This window comes from Pocillopora verrucosa, chromosome 2, assembly GCF_036669915.1.
Source record: "Pocillopora verrucosa isolate sample1 chromosome 2, ASM3666991v2, whole genome shotgun sequence".
Lineage (NCBI taxonomy): Eukaryota > Metazoa > Cnidaria > Anthozoa > Scleractinia > Pocilloporidae > Pocillopora > Pocillopora verrucosa.
Genome location: NC_089313.1, coordinates 7663632 through 7681408, shown reverse-complemented (window position 1 = coordinate 7681408; position 17777 = coordinate 7663632). Strand labels below are relative to the sequence as shown.

Sequence of the window (17777 nt, the reverse complement as noted above, 5' to 3'; positions counted from 1 at the left end):
CGTGAGGATGACATGAACTCGTGATAAGTCATGTTCTTAATTAAGTTAATTTTTTAGTCCAGGAAGAGTAAATCTCCCAGGTAATAGGTTGCGTTCGACACCTTCTTGTCCCCGGAGGTAATTTAAGGTGCAAACAGGTGATACCCCTCATGTTTCGCCACCAAAAGCAATTTGGGGGCGGTACTTGTGAGCGCCTTTCTTCTTTAACTCTTGTGACCAAGATGTTTTTATGTAACAATCTTTAAAGGTGATTTTCTCTTAAGATACCCTTCCAGGTATAAATAATACTCTGAACCAAGGTTATTTGTAATTTTTATATTATCGATCTCGTTTCTGTTGTAGCCGATCTCAACCGTAAAGATATGAAAATTAAGGAGAAATTGATTTTGTAACTGCGTAAACAACTCTAAGGTGCATACGTAGTATGTGGGAACTGTAATACGTAGTCAAGCGTGATTCGCTAGTTGAGATGGTGCGAAGACGATATAAGAAGATTGACGGCTAAGAAATGTCATCCGCAGTGTCACCTTTAAAATCGGAGACTCTAGTTTTCGCTGTCAGATAGAAGCTAGTCCCCGTTGTATCAATTTGCGAAGAAAGAGAATAAAGAAGAATTAACCCATCAAACGACGAGTGTTAGAAAATTAATTTCTGATACAATATAACGTATTGAGTGAAATTAAAATACTGCCAATGGTCTCCAGTAACATAGACGCATAGTGGGCGAGAGTAGAACCTACTCCTCCACATCTCGTGATTCGTTCTTCCCCAGTCGACGCCACACATGACTTTAAAACCACAGTGAGCCTATAGACAATTGCCTTTCAGTTGACGTGGGAGGGAACTGTTCCAAGGACGGCCGTCGTTTCAATTCAGTTTCCTAAAAATGAAGTAACTGACGTTGAATTTGAAATTGTCTTGGCGTACTCTATGAGGTGGTAAAATGGACAAAATGCCTTTTGGGAATTTTCCTTCCCTATCCAAGCATAACTATGCCCTAAATTCAAGACTTTACTCCTCGATCTACACACATAACTCTAACTAAGTAAAATAATTGATCCATTAGAAGTCGTGCGTATTGTGATTAAAAGAGAAGGTTCTACTGAATGGGCAAATTTTTCTAATTTAAAAATTATATTTCGATTGAATAATTATGTTGTACTTAGTAAGTAAGTAATATATTTATGGTCTCTAATGACATATCTAGTAAATGCGTGTACGTTTATATGCAATTGCTTGAGAGTGCCTCAAATGTTTCATTGAGCACGCTGGCGGAGATTCTATGTGATTGTACTAAGGCGTGACATGCGTACATAGGAAATATCTTATAATAAAACGTTAAACTACCGCTATCAAAATTGTATAAAAAGCTAGCTCGAGTATTAACTATGCTTTCGTCAAGATGCAAAGCACCTAAAAAGTTTGACGAGCTTTCAAGAGGTTTAAGTGAGTTCCTTCCGGTTGCGACCTGAGCAACTCTTACTCATCTCTGGTGCTCTACTAAACTCTAAACACTTTCTTTCTCAATGAACTTGGGCCAGTATAGAAATCAATAACTAATCGATAACCAAACACACCTGCCGATAACGCAATGTTCGGAAATATTTCACTCGGTCCTTGTCCTCTGTTCGCACATCTCTGTGTTATCCACTGAGGTTTGTTTGCTCCAGCGTATCCAGCGAAAGCAAAAGATCCCCTGTGGTCCGGCTGTACAGGGTCAGTAGCGCCCAGTCCCTTTAGCGCATCAATCGCTGGCGACATGTGTCTTGAGCCCTCATCTTGAATAGCAACTAACACTATTTTACTGTGAGGGAAGAGAAGTAGTATTTATACTAATTTTGTGAGAGCTAAGAAGAGCCGACAACTTATTAAACAAAAAATACAGAGCGTAAAATTAAAAATCTCTTGTAGTTACGTGGATTTTAAAGTCATTTTCTTAGGGAAAAAAAATTGCGCACTAACAAACTGATGTGTTTGAAATCAAGCATTGAGTTGATAGAAGTCCAAACAAAAGTTACAATGTATTGGAAATGTAAGGCCACATAATATACCAATCATGGAAAAAATGTCCTAAATACATTTAATTAAAAACACTGACACTACAGACCCCTTACTATCAATATCGTCTGTGCTACGTTGTCAAATTCAAAGTGGTTCGGGAGTAATTACGAGTAATTCGAGCTTCTTTTAAAATTCTTGAAATTTGTCAATAAGCGAAGTTATGACGTCGATAACGAAAAATATTGATTTCAAAACACATAGATAAACTATATCTCAAGTAATTTGTTTCAGAAATGTTTGATTCCTTTTTGTAGGACTTTAGGTTTGCTCCACACTATCAGTTTGATATCGATTACAATTCCACTAAAAACTGCAAGTTGAAGGTGTTTCTCAGGAACCTGGAGAGTTGCTCTGGTAGCCTTAGAGACTCAATGTGTTCAGACCCGATCTGACATTTTCTTGAATGAAAGTATTTTCAAGGATATGCACTTATGCTAGTACCAGTCTCTTGGAAAATTGCCATTTAAGAATGAAACTATTTTATGGCGCATTAAACATAACTTACTGGCCTTGAAGACCGTTAAGGTAATCTCTGAGTGCATTACCCGCCGAGCTATTTTTATGAGTATCAAATCCTCTTGTATCGAGAACTGCACCTGTAGGAATGGAAAGCTATTAAACATGACCTAATGAGATTTTATTTGAAATTGTGAAAGATACCCTTTTTTCTGTCAAGCAATTTTTTTTTTCAGATTAAGTAAGCAGGGAGAAAGTGATTAAGTAAGAACGAATGAGTGAAGGAAGTAAAGAAACTGTGGTGCTGCGTCGGTGGGAAAGTATAACAGGGTAATTAAGTGTTATCAATTAATTTTCCCTTAATAATGAAACCTTGTGGGGTCTTACTTTTCCACTAATTTCGAGGAAGGCAGATTGTCAACCTAACTCATACCCCCACTACGCGAGCGCGTGAACAGATGTCAATCGTTACGTACGACAAGTTAATAGAGTCAAGCGAAACGACTCAACTGACTGGGTACGAAACGAGCGTGGGTACGAAACGACCATTAACCAATACAAACATTCTGCGACGGTTTTTAGGGTTAAACTGGGTGATTAGGACTAACCCAACTATTTAATTTTCATGTCTTTTGCGCAACCAGAAGTAGAGCATGTAAGAGGCTTAATTCCAAGGACATATCACAATAGCCCTCCTTTTTTGCCCGCTTTGAAAGCGCTAGACAGAGACCAGAGTTAAACAGGGGAGGTTTACTTAAGCGGCATAGTTCGTAGTACCTGTTGCTCCGTCCACAACAACAACGTTATATCCTCTGCTGTGAGGAGAGTGATCTGTTCCATCCACCTCGATGTAAGCTTTGCCGCAGACGTCTGCTCTTCCTGCATCCTCACAACCCTCGCTTCGAACGTGGATATCCAAGACACGAACTGAAACGAGAAAAAAGAGAAGACTGATTATGGCAACTCTTCCTTTATCTTAAAGTGAAAAGAAAAAAATGAAGAAAAAAAAAAGCAAACGAAAAACGAGAAGACTGATTATTGTAACCCATCTTTTTATAGAAACAAAAGGGCAAAAAGACAAAACGAAAACAAAGAATTGAAACAATCAGAAAAACAAACCAAAAAGGCATCTATAATTTTGGAGAAAAAAAATCTGTTAGTACAGTCAGGAAGAAAATTCTGCACACTTATTGGTTATGAGCACGTTAATTGATCCCAAACAAAAAAAAAAAAATTTAAATGAGGAGTAACATTTGAAATATGTGAAAAAAGTTGAACTTTAATATATATGATAAATTTGTAATTAAATGGCTTTGAATGCAATTTAAATCAACTAAAAAGCTCGTGTAATCTTTTTAAAAAAAGAACAAGCTGCTACACAAATTGAGAAGGGATGAATCCACTGTACTTCAAATCTACTGACTTAGATGAAATATGCAATATGATGGACTGTGTATTTCATTTCCAATCCTAAACTTCTCATCTCCTGTAGCCTTAAGGGATAAAGCATCATTATAATTAGCGCGGGTACTAAGTACTTACCATTCTCACAGCTTACTCCTTCAGTCCAAACGGGACATGCGCAGATGTATCTATTAATCTGATCAGTGCAAGTACCTCCGTTTAAACAGGGATTACTGGAGCACTCGTTGATGTCTGGGTAAAAATGCATGTTTAGAGATCATTAGAAACACGGTTCAGGATCCTTTCTTTAGGATCTAATAATGAACAAGGAGAAGTGGACATCACAAATTACATATTTCTTATCTATTGACTTCGCCATTCGAATAGTCTATTAACTTCGTGCCATGTTATGGGATTCCAAAGAATAAATTGAACCTAATGTTCAAGTGCTACCCACAACAGTTCCTGCTCTGGTAATCACATTGCTCGAGTCTAGAATGTTTCAAGTAAGCAACCAGATTGCTAAGCAAATTTTAAAATTGCGCTGTCTCTCATTGAAGACAATTTTGAAGAGTAGATTACTCTATCAAATCTTAAAAAGCGCTCAGCGTCGTAATCTGATTTACAATTTTCAATGACGGAGATAAGAGTTATACGTCATCAGGAGCATGCTTTTCCTTTAGACTTACCGGTTTCACAATTCCGGCTGGTAAAACCTGGTTTGAAAACACATTCATAATCGTCTTGACTGTATAATGGTCGACAGAATAAAGCTCCTTGCTGACAAGGGTTGCTCATGCAGGGGCTCTGTTGAAAGAAAAAATCGTAAAAGAAAAAATTAACATTTAATCAAGACTCGAGAGGTGCACGGCACGACCAAACCTACAAGCGGAGGGATAAAGAAAGGGGGTAAATCTCGAAGGAAACAGTTGGGTGTGTGCGTGTAGTGTGTACGTATGGGGGGGGGGGACGGGGGTTTGACAAGATATTTGGTTTTATCAACTGAGTTTAAAAAGCTGAGCGTTAGTCCAGAGTCATTCGCTTTGACGAAGGAATGACACTCGAAATCAGCTTTAAAACTCTTTACGGTGGCCAATTTACAATACTAACCAAGAGAATCTCTTGTATGAACTCAGTCGGAGGGATAGTTCTTTGTACAATAACAAAGTCGTGTATGGCAGAATTTAATAATTTAATCCAAATGAGCCAGATAGAGCGAGAAACATCTCAGTCTGTAAGGTACAGTGTAGGTCACGGCTATTAATCCCCCCAGTAGTGAATGAAATCAAAGAATGGACGAAGTGCTTCACAACTTCGGCTAACGCTGGAAGAGTGTCTTATTTTCATATGCTTTTGGTTGTTAGGAAGCAACATGTATTATGCCGAAAAATTATAGCTTTGTTCAATTACCAAAACAAATAGCCTGACACCTGCCTTGATATTATAATGGTCGAAGGTCTCGTTGAGAGCCAAGTCATTCGGTTTTTGGAACTTGTCCGTGTTTAGTAACTCGCACTTGTGAGTTCCGTCAAGTGAAGCTGCAGCAAAATTGACTGAGTAACATTCCAGATGGCTAACACAGCGATGAAGACACTCTTGGACTTTGTATACCCTTATAGTGATTAGAACTGCGACATCAAGTCTTTGCAAAGGATTCTTCACAAAATTAGCGTAGTTTACACCGTATTGGCCTTCTCGTCTGAAGCTCTGAGCGGATATGAGCGTGTATATACCAATGGACAGCACGAATTTTATGTACGATTTGATCCTCTCCATTTGTCAGTAGCAGTTAAAAAAACTGGGTCAATGAAAGCTGTTGGTGAAGTGAAGATGAAGGTTTGTTTGTTAAACCTACCGCAGAAAATTTAAAATTAATGAAAATGTGTATGTATTCGCTTACCAGGAAGTTCCAATGAGATTGCGTAGTGTTCAATCAACAATTAATAATCAAGTATTATATACGCTGGTTGATCTTAATTAGAAATTTCCGTATTTACTTTCGACGGTGCCTGATGCGTCATTTGAAAAATGAAGCACTTTTGATTAGTTGCTTTCTTGCAAGGGGTGGGTGATAAAATTTTAATTTCGTTTGCTGCTGCGGAGAAGGCCCAATATGGTCACAACGTGTCGGTCGCTTCTTTAATTATTAATCTTATTGGGAATACATCAATCTTTGTAATCACTAAATAGAATCTATAGAAAGTTATTGGACCATAATTTTTGATTTATGGAATGCACACGAAAATGACACGCGTCTTGCTGTCACCGATGAGCTGTTTCTTGTAATTTCTTAATCCGTGATGTCGCGTGCTTAATTTCAACTTGTCTGTGATGATTATCATGGGGATTGCTCACCAACCGCGTATGTTTTAATTTTAAGATTCACGACAACGATTAACATAACCCCTTCCAAAAATAAGACATGCGCAACGGCTACACAGAAGTCCATCTCAGCCGTGCACTGTGGGGAGAGGGGCTGAGAATCTGATATGAAGCTATCATGTCAATTGAGCGAGTCAAGGCTGTGGTAAAAAAGGCAATAATCTTCGCTGTCTTCGACCCTACGAGTATGAGCACGTTTCTCTCAGTGTAAGCAATTAGGGACCTAAAGCAGTCAGGACGACAACGCCAAGGAAAACTTTGATTAAAAAATTAATTTCTACCTTAAATTAGAATTTCAAAAATGGCTGCATCTGTTCACCGTCTCATACGGTGCCACACCTCAACTTCAGCATAAAGTATAAAAGAAGCTTTGAGTTCCAAATTGAAATTAAAATAATTTGCCGTCCCGGTTTCGGTTTCGTAGACGACGCAAATTGTGATGATTTCACGTTGTTACTTTGCATAAGAAATGTACAAAGTTTAAAAACGCACGTGCTGAGCTATTGTTCTGTCAATTAGATCTTTTGTTTTTCCACGTCCTCGTTGCCGTCGCCGTCATGGTTTGCTTAAGGTCCCTATTACCTACTGAATGGAGGTGCAGTTGTCATTTGCGATGTTTGCCATTTCACTACTGCAGCAGTGGGTCTGTTTTCTCTCTCTTGTCTATGTACATTCTTCTTTATGGTTCTCTGTGAAATTTCTTTTGTATGTATTTTTTCCTTTTAAATAATCCGCTGTCAATATATATATCTATGAATGATAACTGAGTGACCGGCAGATAAATAAGGTTGTTACAAATTGCTCAATCGGAGGACTGTCGTTACCAAGTTACCAAGACTATTTAAACCAAGACTAGCTGTTTTTTTTTAAATTTTATTTTCGAAGAGCATTTTCCCCTGCATTGTAGAAGTACTCGTCATATTTTTACTAGTTTTTTTTTTTTTTTTAATTTTTTTCATTTTGTTATTGCTCTGGAAAACGTTTTACTTTTACCCTGGTACGGCGCGGTACTGCAAATGTCCTGGAAGGTTTTTCAGATTTTTTTTAACCCAATTTTTCTTCTGTTATTATGCGCTAAATGTGGCATCAGAGGGGCCCAGAAACCTCCAGAAGCCTTATGGTTATGAAAAACAATGTCGCGACATTTTAGATTGTTGTACACGATGAATAGATTCAATATTAGGAGGGCTTCAAATTTTTAGTTTGTCATCAAAAAGCTATTAAAATAGGGAGAGGTTGGTGTAGGACGGAAACGATTGACAAGATTACTCACAAGTTATTGTCTAGGCTCCTTAAAAAAGCCCAGTCTGGTATACTGGTTATGCTTCAGCCATCTCACTTCCCCAAGTTATGATATGGGAAACACTTCAGTGACTTGACAGTCAGTACATCTGAAAGAAATCTTCCCAGCATTGTTCACATTGTATGTCATAGAGAGTTTTACTAAGTTTTACTTTGGTATGAGTTGGGCGCAACAAATTTGGTAATAAACATTTATATAGTATTAGAGTAAACAAGTCTTATGGCCTTATCAGGCCTTCGGCTTAAGGTATATGTCTTATGCTTCTCTTTTGTCTTAATATTACGGCAGAAGAGAAAAAGACATGTTGTGCTGCGATTTCTTACCCAGTTACAGGTAATAACAGCAATTTGCAAGGCGTTCAAGCAAAAAGAGTTTTTGATAACCTCAAAATTTTAAGATGAAGAAAACAAAATAAATTGTTAGTGTATTGCTCACGCCTCTGGGCACATAACAGAGGCAACTGACACTCTGTTTGGACTCTTTCACCCGCGAGGTCTCCAGAGTAATTCTCCTTGTCTTTCCCTAATGTTCCAATGAGTGGCAAAAGAAAAAGACACGTCTCCGTTTAGCAGGTAGTCGGCTCTCCTTCTCCACTCAACATAATAAACAGAAACCTCTTAATTTATGTCTAAAAAGCTTATGGAAAGTCCCGCCCCCCCCCCCCCCAAATAATGTTGCCTGGTGGTGACCATTATTTAACACCAACACTGGCATAAAGGAACTTTGAAATTGGAAGAGGGAGATACAAATGAGAATTCTCGTTAAAAAAAGCTAAATAGTAGTCGAGCGTAATGAGGCTTTTGCTACTCATTGTTTTTCTAAGAATTAAATGGTTAGTAATTCCCCTCGTGGATCTTTTTATTAATTTCACCCCTTGTCTTCTTGATGGTGTATTAATATTTTATTGATAAATTACTTCTTGGTAATCGTTGAGAGTGAAAGGGTTTAGGTGGCCAAATAAAAAGTGCTGTTGGTGAACTTACGGACCGTAAGTGAACATAAGTAGTGAGCGAACATGAATTTTAGGTACGATTTCAGTTCATATGAATTGTAAATAATTATTTCGAGTTGTTTTTTACTTACAAAGGCCCCTAAATCCAGGGATGTAAATACGTTTCTTTGAGTCCATTTACTCCAGATGAGGGTAACTTGTACAGTTTTCAGGGAAATATTTCTTGATCGTTATAATTGTAATATTTTCAATTTTTTAGAGACTGTTTGAAGTCTCGTAAATTATGAATTGCTGTATTCAGTCAGTTGGAAGATCTTCTACTCACATCTCTGAGTTTAAAATAAATTCTCCGTATTGCATTCTTTGTGTGAAAAATTTCATTGATTTTCTCGAGCTAAAATTTCCGTGGGCCCAATCACGAACCTTCGTTCTGGAAATGAGCTTACGCTCCATTTTCCGTTTATCCCCCCCTCCCCCAACCAAATTTCCTTCTCGGTACGATCGAAGAACGAATCCGAGGAAACGGCCGAAGAGAGTCCACAGTTTATTTAGGTCTCTTGTACGCAATACGTTCAGTTGTCCTTGGCAGCATGCAGTCTTTCATCGGTCTCAATGAATGTGTTCATCTCGGATCTCTTCAGTTTTTTTACTCAAAGTTCGTTGCCTTGTGAGTTCCCTGTAAATTTCATCATATGTGAAAAAGGAGTTTTCTTGTACTATCTCTTTTCTGATTCCTGGCACAAAAAGGTTCCGTTTATTAGGTTAATTTTCGGTCAACAAGCCCAACATTCGATCCTTATGAAGTGTTCAGGATCTTTGTCAATATAACCAATTGTTACATGATAAAATTACAATTATAGTTAATCTACAATATCGTAAGGGTTTCCTTGTATTGGTGTCGGAAAAAGGAATGGAAATATTATATTATTTTAAGTCATTTAATGCAAACTATAAAAAGGGCAGGTTAATTACTTCGTACTCCTTCTTGGTGGTCTTATCTTGAAGGTTGAGTTTGGTCACGTTCTTCTTGTGAGTTTGGTCACGTTCTCCTAGTGAGCTTAATCACGTTTTCCTCGTTGTGATCGTGAGGATGACATGAACTCGTGATAAGCCATGTTCTTAATTAAGTTAATTTGTTAGTCCGGGAAGAGTAAATCTCCCTGGTAATAGGTCGCGTTCGACACCTTCTTGTCCCCAGGGGTATTTTAAGGTGTAAACAGGTGATACCCCTCATGTTTCGCAACCAAAAGCAATTTGGGGGCGGTACTTGTGAGCGCCTTTCTTCTTTAACTCTTGTGACCAAGATGTTGTTATGTAACAATCTTTAAAGGTGATTTTCTCTTAAGATACCCTTTCAGGTATAAATGATACTCTGAACCAAGGTTAATTGTAATTTTTATATTATCGATTTCGTTTCTGTTCTGGCCGATCCCAACCGTAAAGATATGAAAGTTAAGGAGAAATTGATTTAAAACTGCGTAAACAACTCTAAGGTGCATACTCAGTATGTGGGAACTGTAATACGTAGTCAAGCGTGATTCGCTAGTTGAGATGGTGCAAAGACGACATAAGAAGATTGACGGCTAAGAAATGTCATCCGCAGTGTCACCTTTATAATCGAAGACTCTAGTTTTCCCTGTCATATAGAAGCTAGTCCCCGTTGTATCAATTTGTGAAGAAAGAGAATAAAGAAGAATTAACCTATCAAACGACGAGTGTTAGAAAATTAATTTCTGATACAATATAACGTATTGAGTGAAATTAAAATACTGCCAATGGTCTCCAGTAACATAGACGCATAGTGGGCGAGAGTAGAACCTACTCCTCCACATCTCGTGATTCGTTCTTCCCCAGTCGACGCCACACATGACTTTAAAACCACAGTGAGCCTATAGACAATTGCCTTTCAGTTGACGTGGGAGGGAACTGTTCCAAGGACGGCCGTCGTTTCAATTCAGTTTCCTAAAAATGAAGTAACTGACGTTGAATTTGAAATTGTCTTGGCGTACTCTATGCGGTGGTAAAATGGACAAAATGCCTTTTGGAAATTTTCCTTCCTTATCCAAGCATAACTATGCCCTAAATTCAAGACTTTACTCCTCGATCTACACATATGACTCTAAGTAAGTAAAATAATTGATCCATCAGAAGTTGTGCGTATTGCGATTAAAAGAGAAGGTTCTACTGAATGGGCAAATTTTTCTCATTTAAAAATTATATTTCGATTGAATAATTATGTTGTACTTAGTAAGGAAGTAATATATTTATAAGTTCTAATGACATATCCAGTAAATGCGTGTACGTTTATATGCAATTGCTTAAGAGTGCCTCAAATGTTTCATTGAGCACGCTGGCGGAGATTCTATGTGGTTGTTCTAAGGCGTGACATGCGTACATAGGAAATATCTAATAATAAAACGTTAAACTACCACTATCAAAATGGTATAAAAAAGCTGGCTCGAGTATTAAGTATGCTTCCGTCAAGATGTAAAGCACTTAAGAAGTTTGACGAGCTTTCAAGAGGTTTAAGTGAGTTCCTTCCGGTTGCGACCTGAGCAACTCTTACTCATCTCTGGTACTCTACTAACCTCTAAACACTTTCTTTCTCAATGATCTTGGGCCAGTATAGAAATCAATAACTAATCGATAACCAAACACACCTGCCGATAACGCAATGTTCGGAAATATTTCACTCGGTCCCTGTCCTCTGTTCGCACGTCTCTGTGTTATCCACTGAGGTTTGTTTGCTCCAGCGTATCCAGCGAAAGCAAAAGATCCCCTGTGGTCCGGCTGTACAGGGTCAGTAGCGCCCAGTCCCTTGAGCGCATCAATCGCTGGCGACATGTGTCTTGAGCCCTCATCTTGAATAGCAACTAACACTATTTTACTGTGAGGGAAGAGAAGTAGTATTTATACTAATTTTGTGAGAGCTAAGAAGAGCCGACAACTTATTAAACAAAAAATACAGAGCGTAAAATTAAAATCTCTTGTAGTTACGTGGATTTTAAAGTCATTTTCCTAGGGAAAAACAATTGCGCACTAACAAACTGATGTGTTTGAAATCAAGCATTGAGTTGATAGAAGTCCAAACAAAAGTTACAATGTATTGGAAATATAAGGCCACATAATATACCAATCATGAAAAAATGTCCTAAATACATTTAATTAAAAACACTGACACTACAGACCCCTTACTCTCAATATCGTCTGTGCTACGTTGTGAAATTCAAAGCGGTTCGGGAGTAATTACGAGTAATTCGAGCTTCTTTTAAAATTCTTGAAATTTATCAATAAGCGAAGTTATGACGTCGATAACTCGAAAAATATTGATTTCAAAACACATAGATAAACTATATCTCAAGTAATTTGTTTCAGAATTGTGTGATTCCTATTTGTAGGACTTTAGGTTTGCTCCACACTATCAGTTTGATATCGATTACAATTTCACTAAAAACTGCAAGTTGAAGGTGTTTCTCAGGAACCTGGAGAGTTGCTCTGGAAGCCTTAGAGACTCAACGTGTTCAGACCCGATCTGACATTTTCCTGAATGAAAGTATTTTCAAGGATATGCACTTATGCTAGTACCAGTCTCTTCGAAAATTGCCATTTAAGAATGAAACTATTTTATGGCGCATTAAACATAACTTACTGGCCATGAAGACCGTTAAGGTAATCTCTGAGTGCATTACCCGCCGAGCTATTTTCATGAGTATCAAATCCTCTTGTATCGAGAACTGCACCTGTAGGAATGGAAAGCTATTAAAGACAACCGCATAAACATGACCTAATGAGATTTTATTTGAAATTGTGAAAGATACCCTTTTTTCTGTCAAGCAATTTTTTTTTCAGATTAAGTTAGCAGGGAGAAAGTGATTACGTAAGAACGAATGAGTGAAGGAAGTAAAGAAACTGTGGTGCTGCGTCGGTGGGAAAGTATAACAGGGTAATTAAGTGTTATCAATTAATTTTCCCTTAATAATGAAACCTTGTGGGGTCTTACTTTTCCACTAATTTCGAGGAAGGCAGATTGTCAACCTAACTCATACCCCCACTACGCGAGCGCGTGAACAGATGTCAATCGTTACGTACGACAAGTTAATAGAGTCAAGCGAAACGACTCAACTGACTGGGTACGAAACGAGCGTGGGTACGAAACGACCAGTAACCAATACAAACATTCTGCGACGGTTTTTAGGGTAAAACTGGGTGATTAGGACTAACCCAACTATTTAATTTTCATGTCTTTTGCGCAACCAGAAGTAGAGCATGTAAGAGGCTTAATTCTAAGGACATATCACAATAGCCCCCCTTTTTTGCCCGCTTTGAAAGCGCTAGACAGAGACCAGAGTTAAACAGGGGAGGTTTACTTAAGCGGCATAGTTCGTAGTACCTGTTGCTCCGTCCACAACAACAACGTTATATCCTCTGCTGTGAGGAGAGTGATCTGTTCCATCCACCTTGATGTAAGCTTTGCCGCAGCGGTCTGCTCTTCCTGCATCCTCACAACCCTCGCTTCGAACGTGGATATCCAAGACACGAACTGAAACGAGAAAAAAGAGAAGACTGATTATGGCAACTCTTCCTTTATCTTAAAGTGAAAAGAAAAAAATGAAGAAAAAAAAAACAAACGAAAAACGAGAAGACTGATTATTGTAACCCTTCTTTTTATAGAAACAAAAGGGCAAAAAGACAAAACGAAAACAAAGAATTGAAACAATCAGAAAAACAAACCAAAAAGGCATCTATAATTTTGGAGAAAAAAAATCTGTTAGTACAGTCAGGAAGAAAATTCTGCACACTTATTGGTTATGAGCACGTTAATTGATCCCAAACAAAAAAAAAAAATTTAAATGAGGAGTAACATTTGAAATATGTGAAAAAAGTTGAACTTTAATATATATGATAAATTTGTAATTAAATGGCTTTGAATGCAATTTAAATCAACTAAAAAGCTCGTGTAATCTTTTTAAAAAAAGAACAAGCTGCTACACAAATTGAGAAGGGATGAATCCACTGTACTTCAAATCTACTGACTTAGATGAAATATGCAATATGATGGACTGTGAATTTCATTTCCAATCCTAAACTTCTCAGCTCCTGTAGCCTTAAGGGATAAAGCATCATTATAATTAGCGCGGGTACTAAGTACTTACCATTCTCACAGCTTACTCCTTCAGTCCAAACGGGACATGCGCAGATGTATCTATTAATCTGATCAGTGCAAGTAACCCCCGTTTAAACAGGGATTACTGGAGCACTCGTTGATGTCTGGGTAAAAATGCATGTTTAGAGATCATTAGAAACACGGTTCAGGATCCTTTCTTTAGGATCTAATAATGAACAAGGAGAAGTGGACATCACAAATGACATATTTCTTATCTATTGACTTCGCCATTCGAATAGTTTATTAACTTCGTGCCATGTTATGGGATTCCAAAGAATAAATTGAACCTAATGTTCAAGTGCTACCCACAACAGTTCCTGCTCTGGTAATCACATTGCTTGAGTCTGGAATGTTTCAAGTAAGCAACCAGATTGCTAAGCAAATTTTAAAATTGCGCTGTCTCTCATTGAAGACAATTTTGAAGAGTAGATTACTCTATCAAATCTTAAAAAGCGCTCAGCGTCGTAATCTGATTTACAATTTTCAATGACGGAGATAAGAGTTATACGTCATCAGGAGCATGCTTTTCCTTTAGACTTACCGGTTTCACAATTCCGGCTGGTAAAACCTGGTTTGCAAACACATTCATAATCGTCTTGACTGCATAATGGTCGACAGAATAAAGCTCCTTGCTGACAAGGGTTGCTCATGCAGGGGCTCTGTTGAAAAAAATCGTAAAAGAAAAAATTAACATTTAATCAAGACTCGAGAGGTGCACCGCACGACCAAACCTACAAGCGGAGGGATAAAGAAAGGGGGTAAATCTCGAAGGAAACAGTTGGGTGTGTGCGTGTAGTGTGTACGTATGGGGGGGGACGGGGGTTTGACAAGATATTTGGTTTTATCAACTGAGTTTAAAAAGCTGAGCGTTAGTCCAGAGTCATTCGCTTTGACGAAAGACTGACGCTCGAAATCAGCTTTAAAACTCTTTACGGTGGCCAATTTGCAATACTAACCAAGAGAATCTCTTGGCCTTCTCGTCTGAAGGTCTGAGCGGATATGAGCGTGTATATACCAATGGACAGCACGAGTTTTATGTACGATTTGATCCTCTCCATTTGTTAGTAGCAGTTAAAAACTGAGTCAATGAAAGCTGTGGGTAAAGTGAAGATTAAGGTTTGTGTTGAACCTACCGCAGAAAAATTAATTAAATGTGTTTTTTTTTCGCTTAACAAGAAAGTTCCAATGAGGTTGCGTAGTAGTGTTCAATCAACAATTAATAATCAAGTGTTATATACGAAGGTAAACAATTAGGGACCTTAAGCAGTCAGGACGACAACGCCGATTAATTTCTGCCTTAAATTAGAATTTCAAAAATAGCTGCATTTGTTTATCGTCTCATACGGTACCACACCTCAACTTCAGCATAACGTATAAAAGAAGCGTTGAGTTCCAAATGGAAATTAAAATAATTTGCCGTTGCGGTTTCGGTTTCGTAGAAATGTACAAAGTTTTAAAACGCACGTGCTGAGCTATTGTTCTGCCAATTAGATCTTTTGTTTTTCCACGTCCTCGTTACCGTCGCCGTCGTGGCTTGCTTAAGGTCCCTATTTCCTACCGAATGGAGGTGTAGTTGTCATTTGCGATGTTTGCCATTTCACTAGTGCAGCAGTGGGTCTGTTTTCTCCCTCTTGTCTATGTACATTCTTCCTTATGGTTCTCTGCGAAATTTCTTTTGCATGAACTTTTTCCTTTTAAACAATTAGCTGTCAATATTTATGAATGATAATTTATGACCGGCAGATAAATAGGTGTTTTTACATTGCTAAATCGGAGGACTGTCGTTACCAAGTTATCAAGACTACTGTTTTTTTTTTTTAACCAAGAGTAGATGTTTTTTTTTTTAATTTTATTTTCGAAGAGCATTTTCCCCTATTGAAGAAGTATTCGTCATTTTTTTACTAGTTTCTTTTTTTTTTATTTTTTAAAATTTTTTAAAGTTTTTTTATTGCTCTGGAAAACGTTTTACTTTTACCCTGGTACGGTGCGGTACTGCAAATGTCCTGGAAGGTTTATCATATTTTTCGTAACCCAATTTTTCCGCTTGTAATTATGCGCTAAATGTGGCATCAGAGGGGCCCAGAAACCTCCAGAAGCCTTCTGTTTATGAAAAACAATGTCGCGACATTTTAGATTGTTGTACACGATGAATAGATTCAATATTAGGAGAGCTTCAAATTTTTAGTTTGGCATCAAAAAGGTATTAATAGGGAAGGGTTGGTGTAGGACGGAAAAGATTGACAAGATTACTCACAAGTTATTGTTTAGGCACCTTAAAAGAGCCCATTCTGGTATACTGGTTATGCTTCAACCATCTCTCTTCCCCAAGTTTTGATATGGGAAACACTTCAGTAACCTGAAAGTCATGATCAGTATATCTTAAAGAAATCTTTCCAGCCTCTTTCCTTGTAATTTCACATTGTTTAGTCATTGAGTTTTTTTACTAAGTTTTACTTTGGTATGAGTTGGGCGCAACAATTTGGTAATAAACATTTATTTAACAAATAGAGAAGCCTTGACTGCTCTCTGTTCTGTTATAAAGCACGCAGGAAGCGGCTAGAGCACGAAAGAAGTGTAGGGAGAAACACTCGACTACGTCTCGTGTTTCTCCCCACTTCTTGAGTGCTTTAGCCGCTTCCTAACTGCTTTATAACAGAACAGAGCACAGTCAAGGCTTCTCTATTTGTTTTATATAAAGAATCATTAAATTCTCCAAGCATTACTTTCAATTACTCAATTTTTAAAACAAACTTTATTTCCAAAGGGAACAACAGTGTCGTCAGCATGCTCTATACTCTCATAAAGCACGCTACAATAAGCCAATCAGAATCCCTGTTAGAATGGTTCAAATAATCTGATTGTGTACAAGACTAGAGCTGTCAAAAGTGTCAAACCATCAAAGTTCAAAATACCAAAGTTCACATTCTGCGATAGTTTACAAACTGAAATACATCGGCAGGTTGAGTTTAACACTTTTGCCTGAAGTTTTTAAGTCTATAATACAGGATCTTGAAGTGAAATGTGCAGTGAAATTCAGCCGAATTATGGCTCATGAAAACACGCGAGTGTTTTCACATGACAAGGTAGAAAACAAACTGTTCAAGGCGAATGTTTTTTTTTAATGAACGACTGCCGAATTCACTGGAACATGAAAATCGCTCGGGATGACAGCGCTGCAAAACTCGGCTGCAGTGACTGATGTAACTTTCCACTCAATGCATCGGGAAGGATATCTGAGCAAGCTCTTATTTTTTCAATCGAAGGGCGGCCGATGTAGTTTCTGAGGCTTGCTTTACTGTGATGACCGGAGATCGCCATGATGAGCGAGCCGCAATGGACTTCAGCATGATCATATTCGCTCTGACACCGTCATGATTAGTATGAATTTTAACAGTTATGCCAGTTTGGTTATATTTTTCATCATTTCTGTTTTTTTCTGTTTTGTTTTTGAACACTGAATTTTATATACTATACGAGTGTTAGCTGTGTTTGATTTTTATTACCGTACATAAGCTTGCAATCTAACTGAGCGTGAAAATCTTTAAAACTCGGAATGTCTATTTTGTTTTTCCTTTGAGGATTTTCGTATCTGCTCACGTTTTAATAACGTAGATCACGACGCCTGGTATGTTTACAAACGTTTGTTTGGTTCCTCTGTTGCTCCTTGCCGGCTCGCTTGTTCCGAAATTTCACTTTCAATCATTGGAAAAAAGCTAAAAAGAAGTCCCGGAAAAGGTAGAACATAGTACAATTTGGCAGATGGCGCGACAGCTTTAGCTCAGCTCTATGCTCTATACTCTCACAGTGCATGCTCTTCAGCCAATGACAGCGCGCGTAATATCCGAACTTTATTATAAATAGTTTTAGAGCAAGCAAGTCTTATGGCCTTATCAGGCCTTCGGCTTAAGTTATATGTCTTATGCTTCTCCTTTGTCTAATATTACAGCAGATGAGACAAAGACATGTTCTGCTGCGATTTCTTACTCAGTAATAGATAGTAACAGCAATTTGCAAGGCGTTCAAGCGAAAAGAGTGTTTTGATTACCTCAAAACTT

The 17777-nt window shown here is 37.9% G+C and overlaps 1 protein-coding gene and 2 pseudogenes across 1 annotated transcript; all 3 read right to left on the bottom strand.

The window, feature by feature from the left end:
• The window catches only part of LOC136279210 (2-(3-amino-3-carboxypropyl)histidine synthase subunit 1-like), a 490303-nt pseudogene that overhangs the window by 145994 nt on the left and 326532 nt on the right, over positions 1 to 17777 (bottom strand).
• LOC131794007 (protein jagged-1) lies at positions 742 to 4719 on the bottom strand. Its single transcript, XM_059111505.2, has 6 exons — positions 4611 to 4719; positions 4060 to 4173; positions 3295 to 3444; positions 2567 to 2657; positions 1578 to 1804; positions 742 to 880 (listed from the first exon to the last, which is right to left on the bottom strand). The coding sequence occupies exons 1-6, from the start codon at positions 4717 to 4719 to the stop codon at positions 873 to 875; spliced, it is 699 nt and encodes a 232-aa protein (XP_058967488.2). The 3' UTR covers positions 742 to 872.
• On the bottom strand, positions 10345 to 14372 carry LOC131794038 (delta-like protein A; annotated as a pseudogene).

Coding starts and splice junctions, on each gene's coding strand:
- LOC131794007 (XM_059111505.2), bottom strand. CDS start 4,719: ATGAGCAACCCTTGTCAGCAAGGAGCTTTATTCTGTCGACCATTATAC. Junction 4,174..4,610: donor CAGCCGGAATTGTGAAACCG/GTAAGTCTAAAG, acceptor ATTTTTACCCAG/ACATCAACGAGTGCTCCAGT. Junction 3,445..4,059: donor AGGAGTAAGCTGTGAGAATG/GTAAGTACTTAG, acceptor TTCTCGTTTCAG/TTCGTGTCTTGGATATCCAC.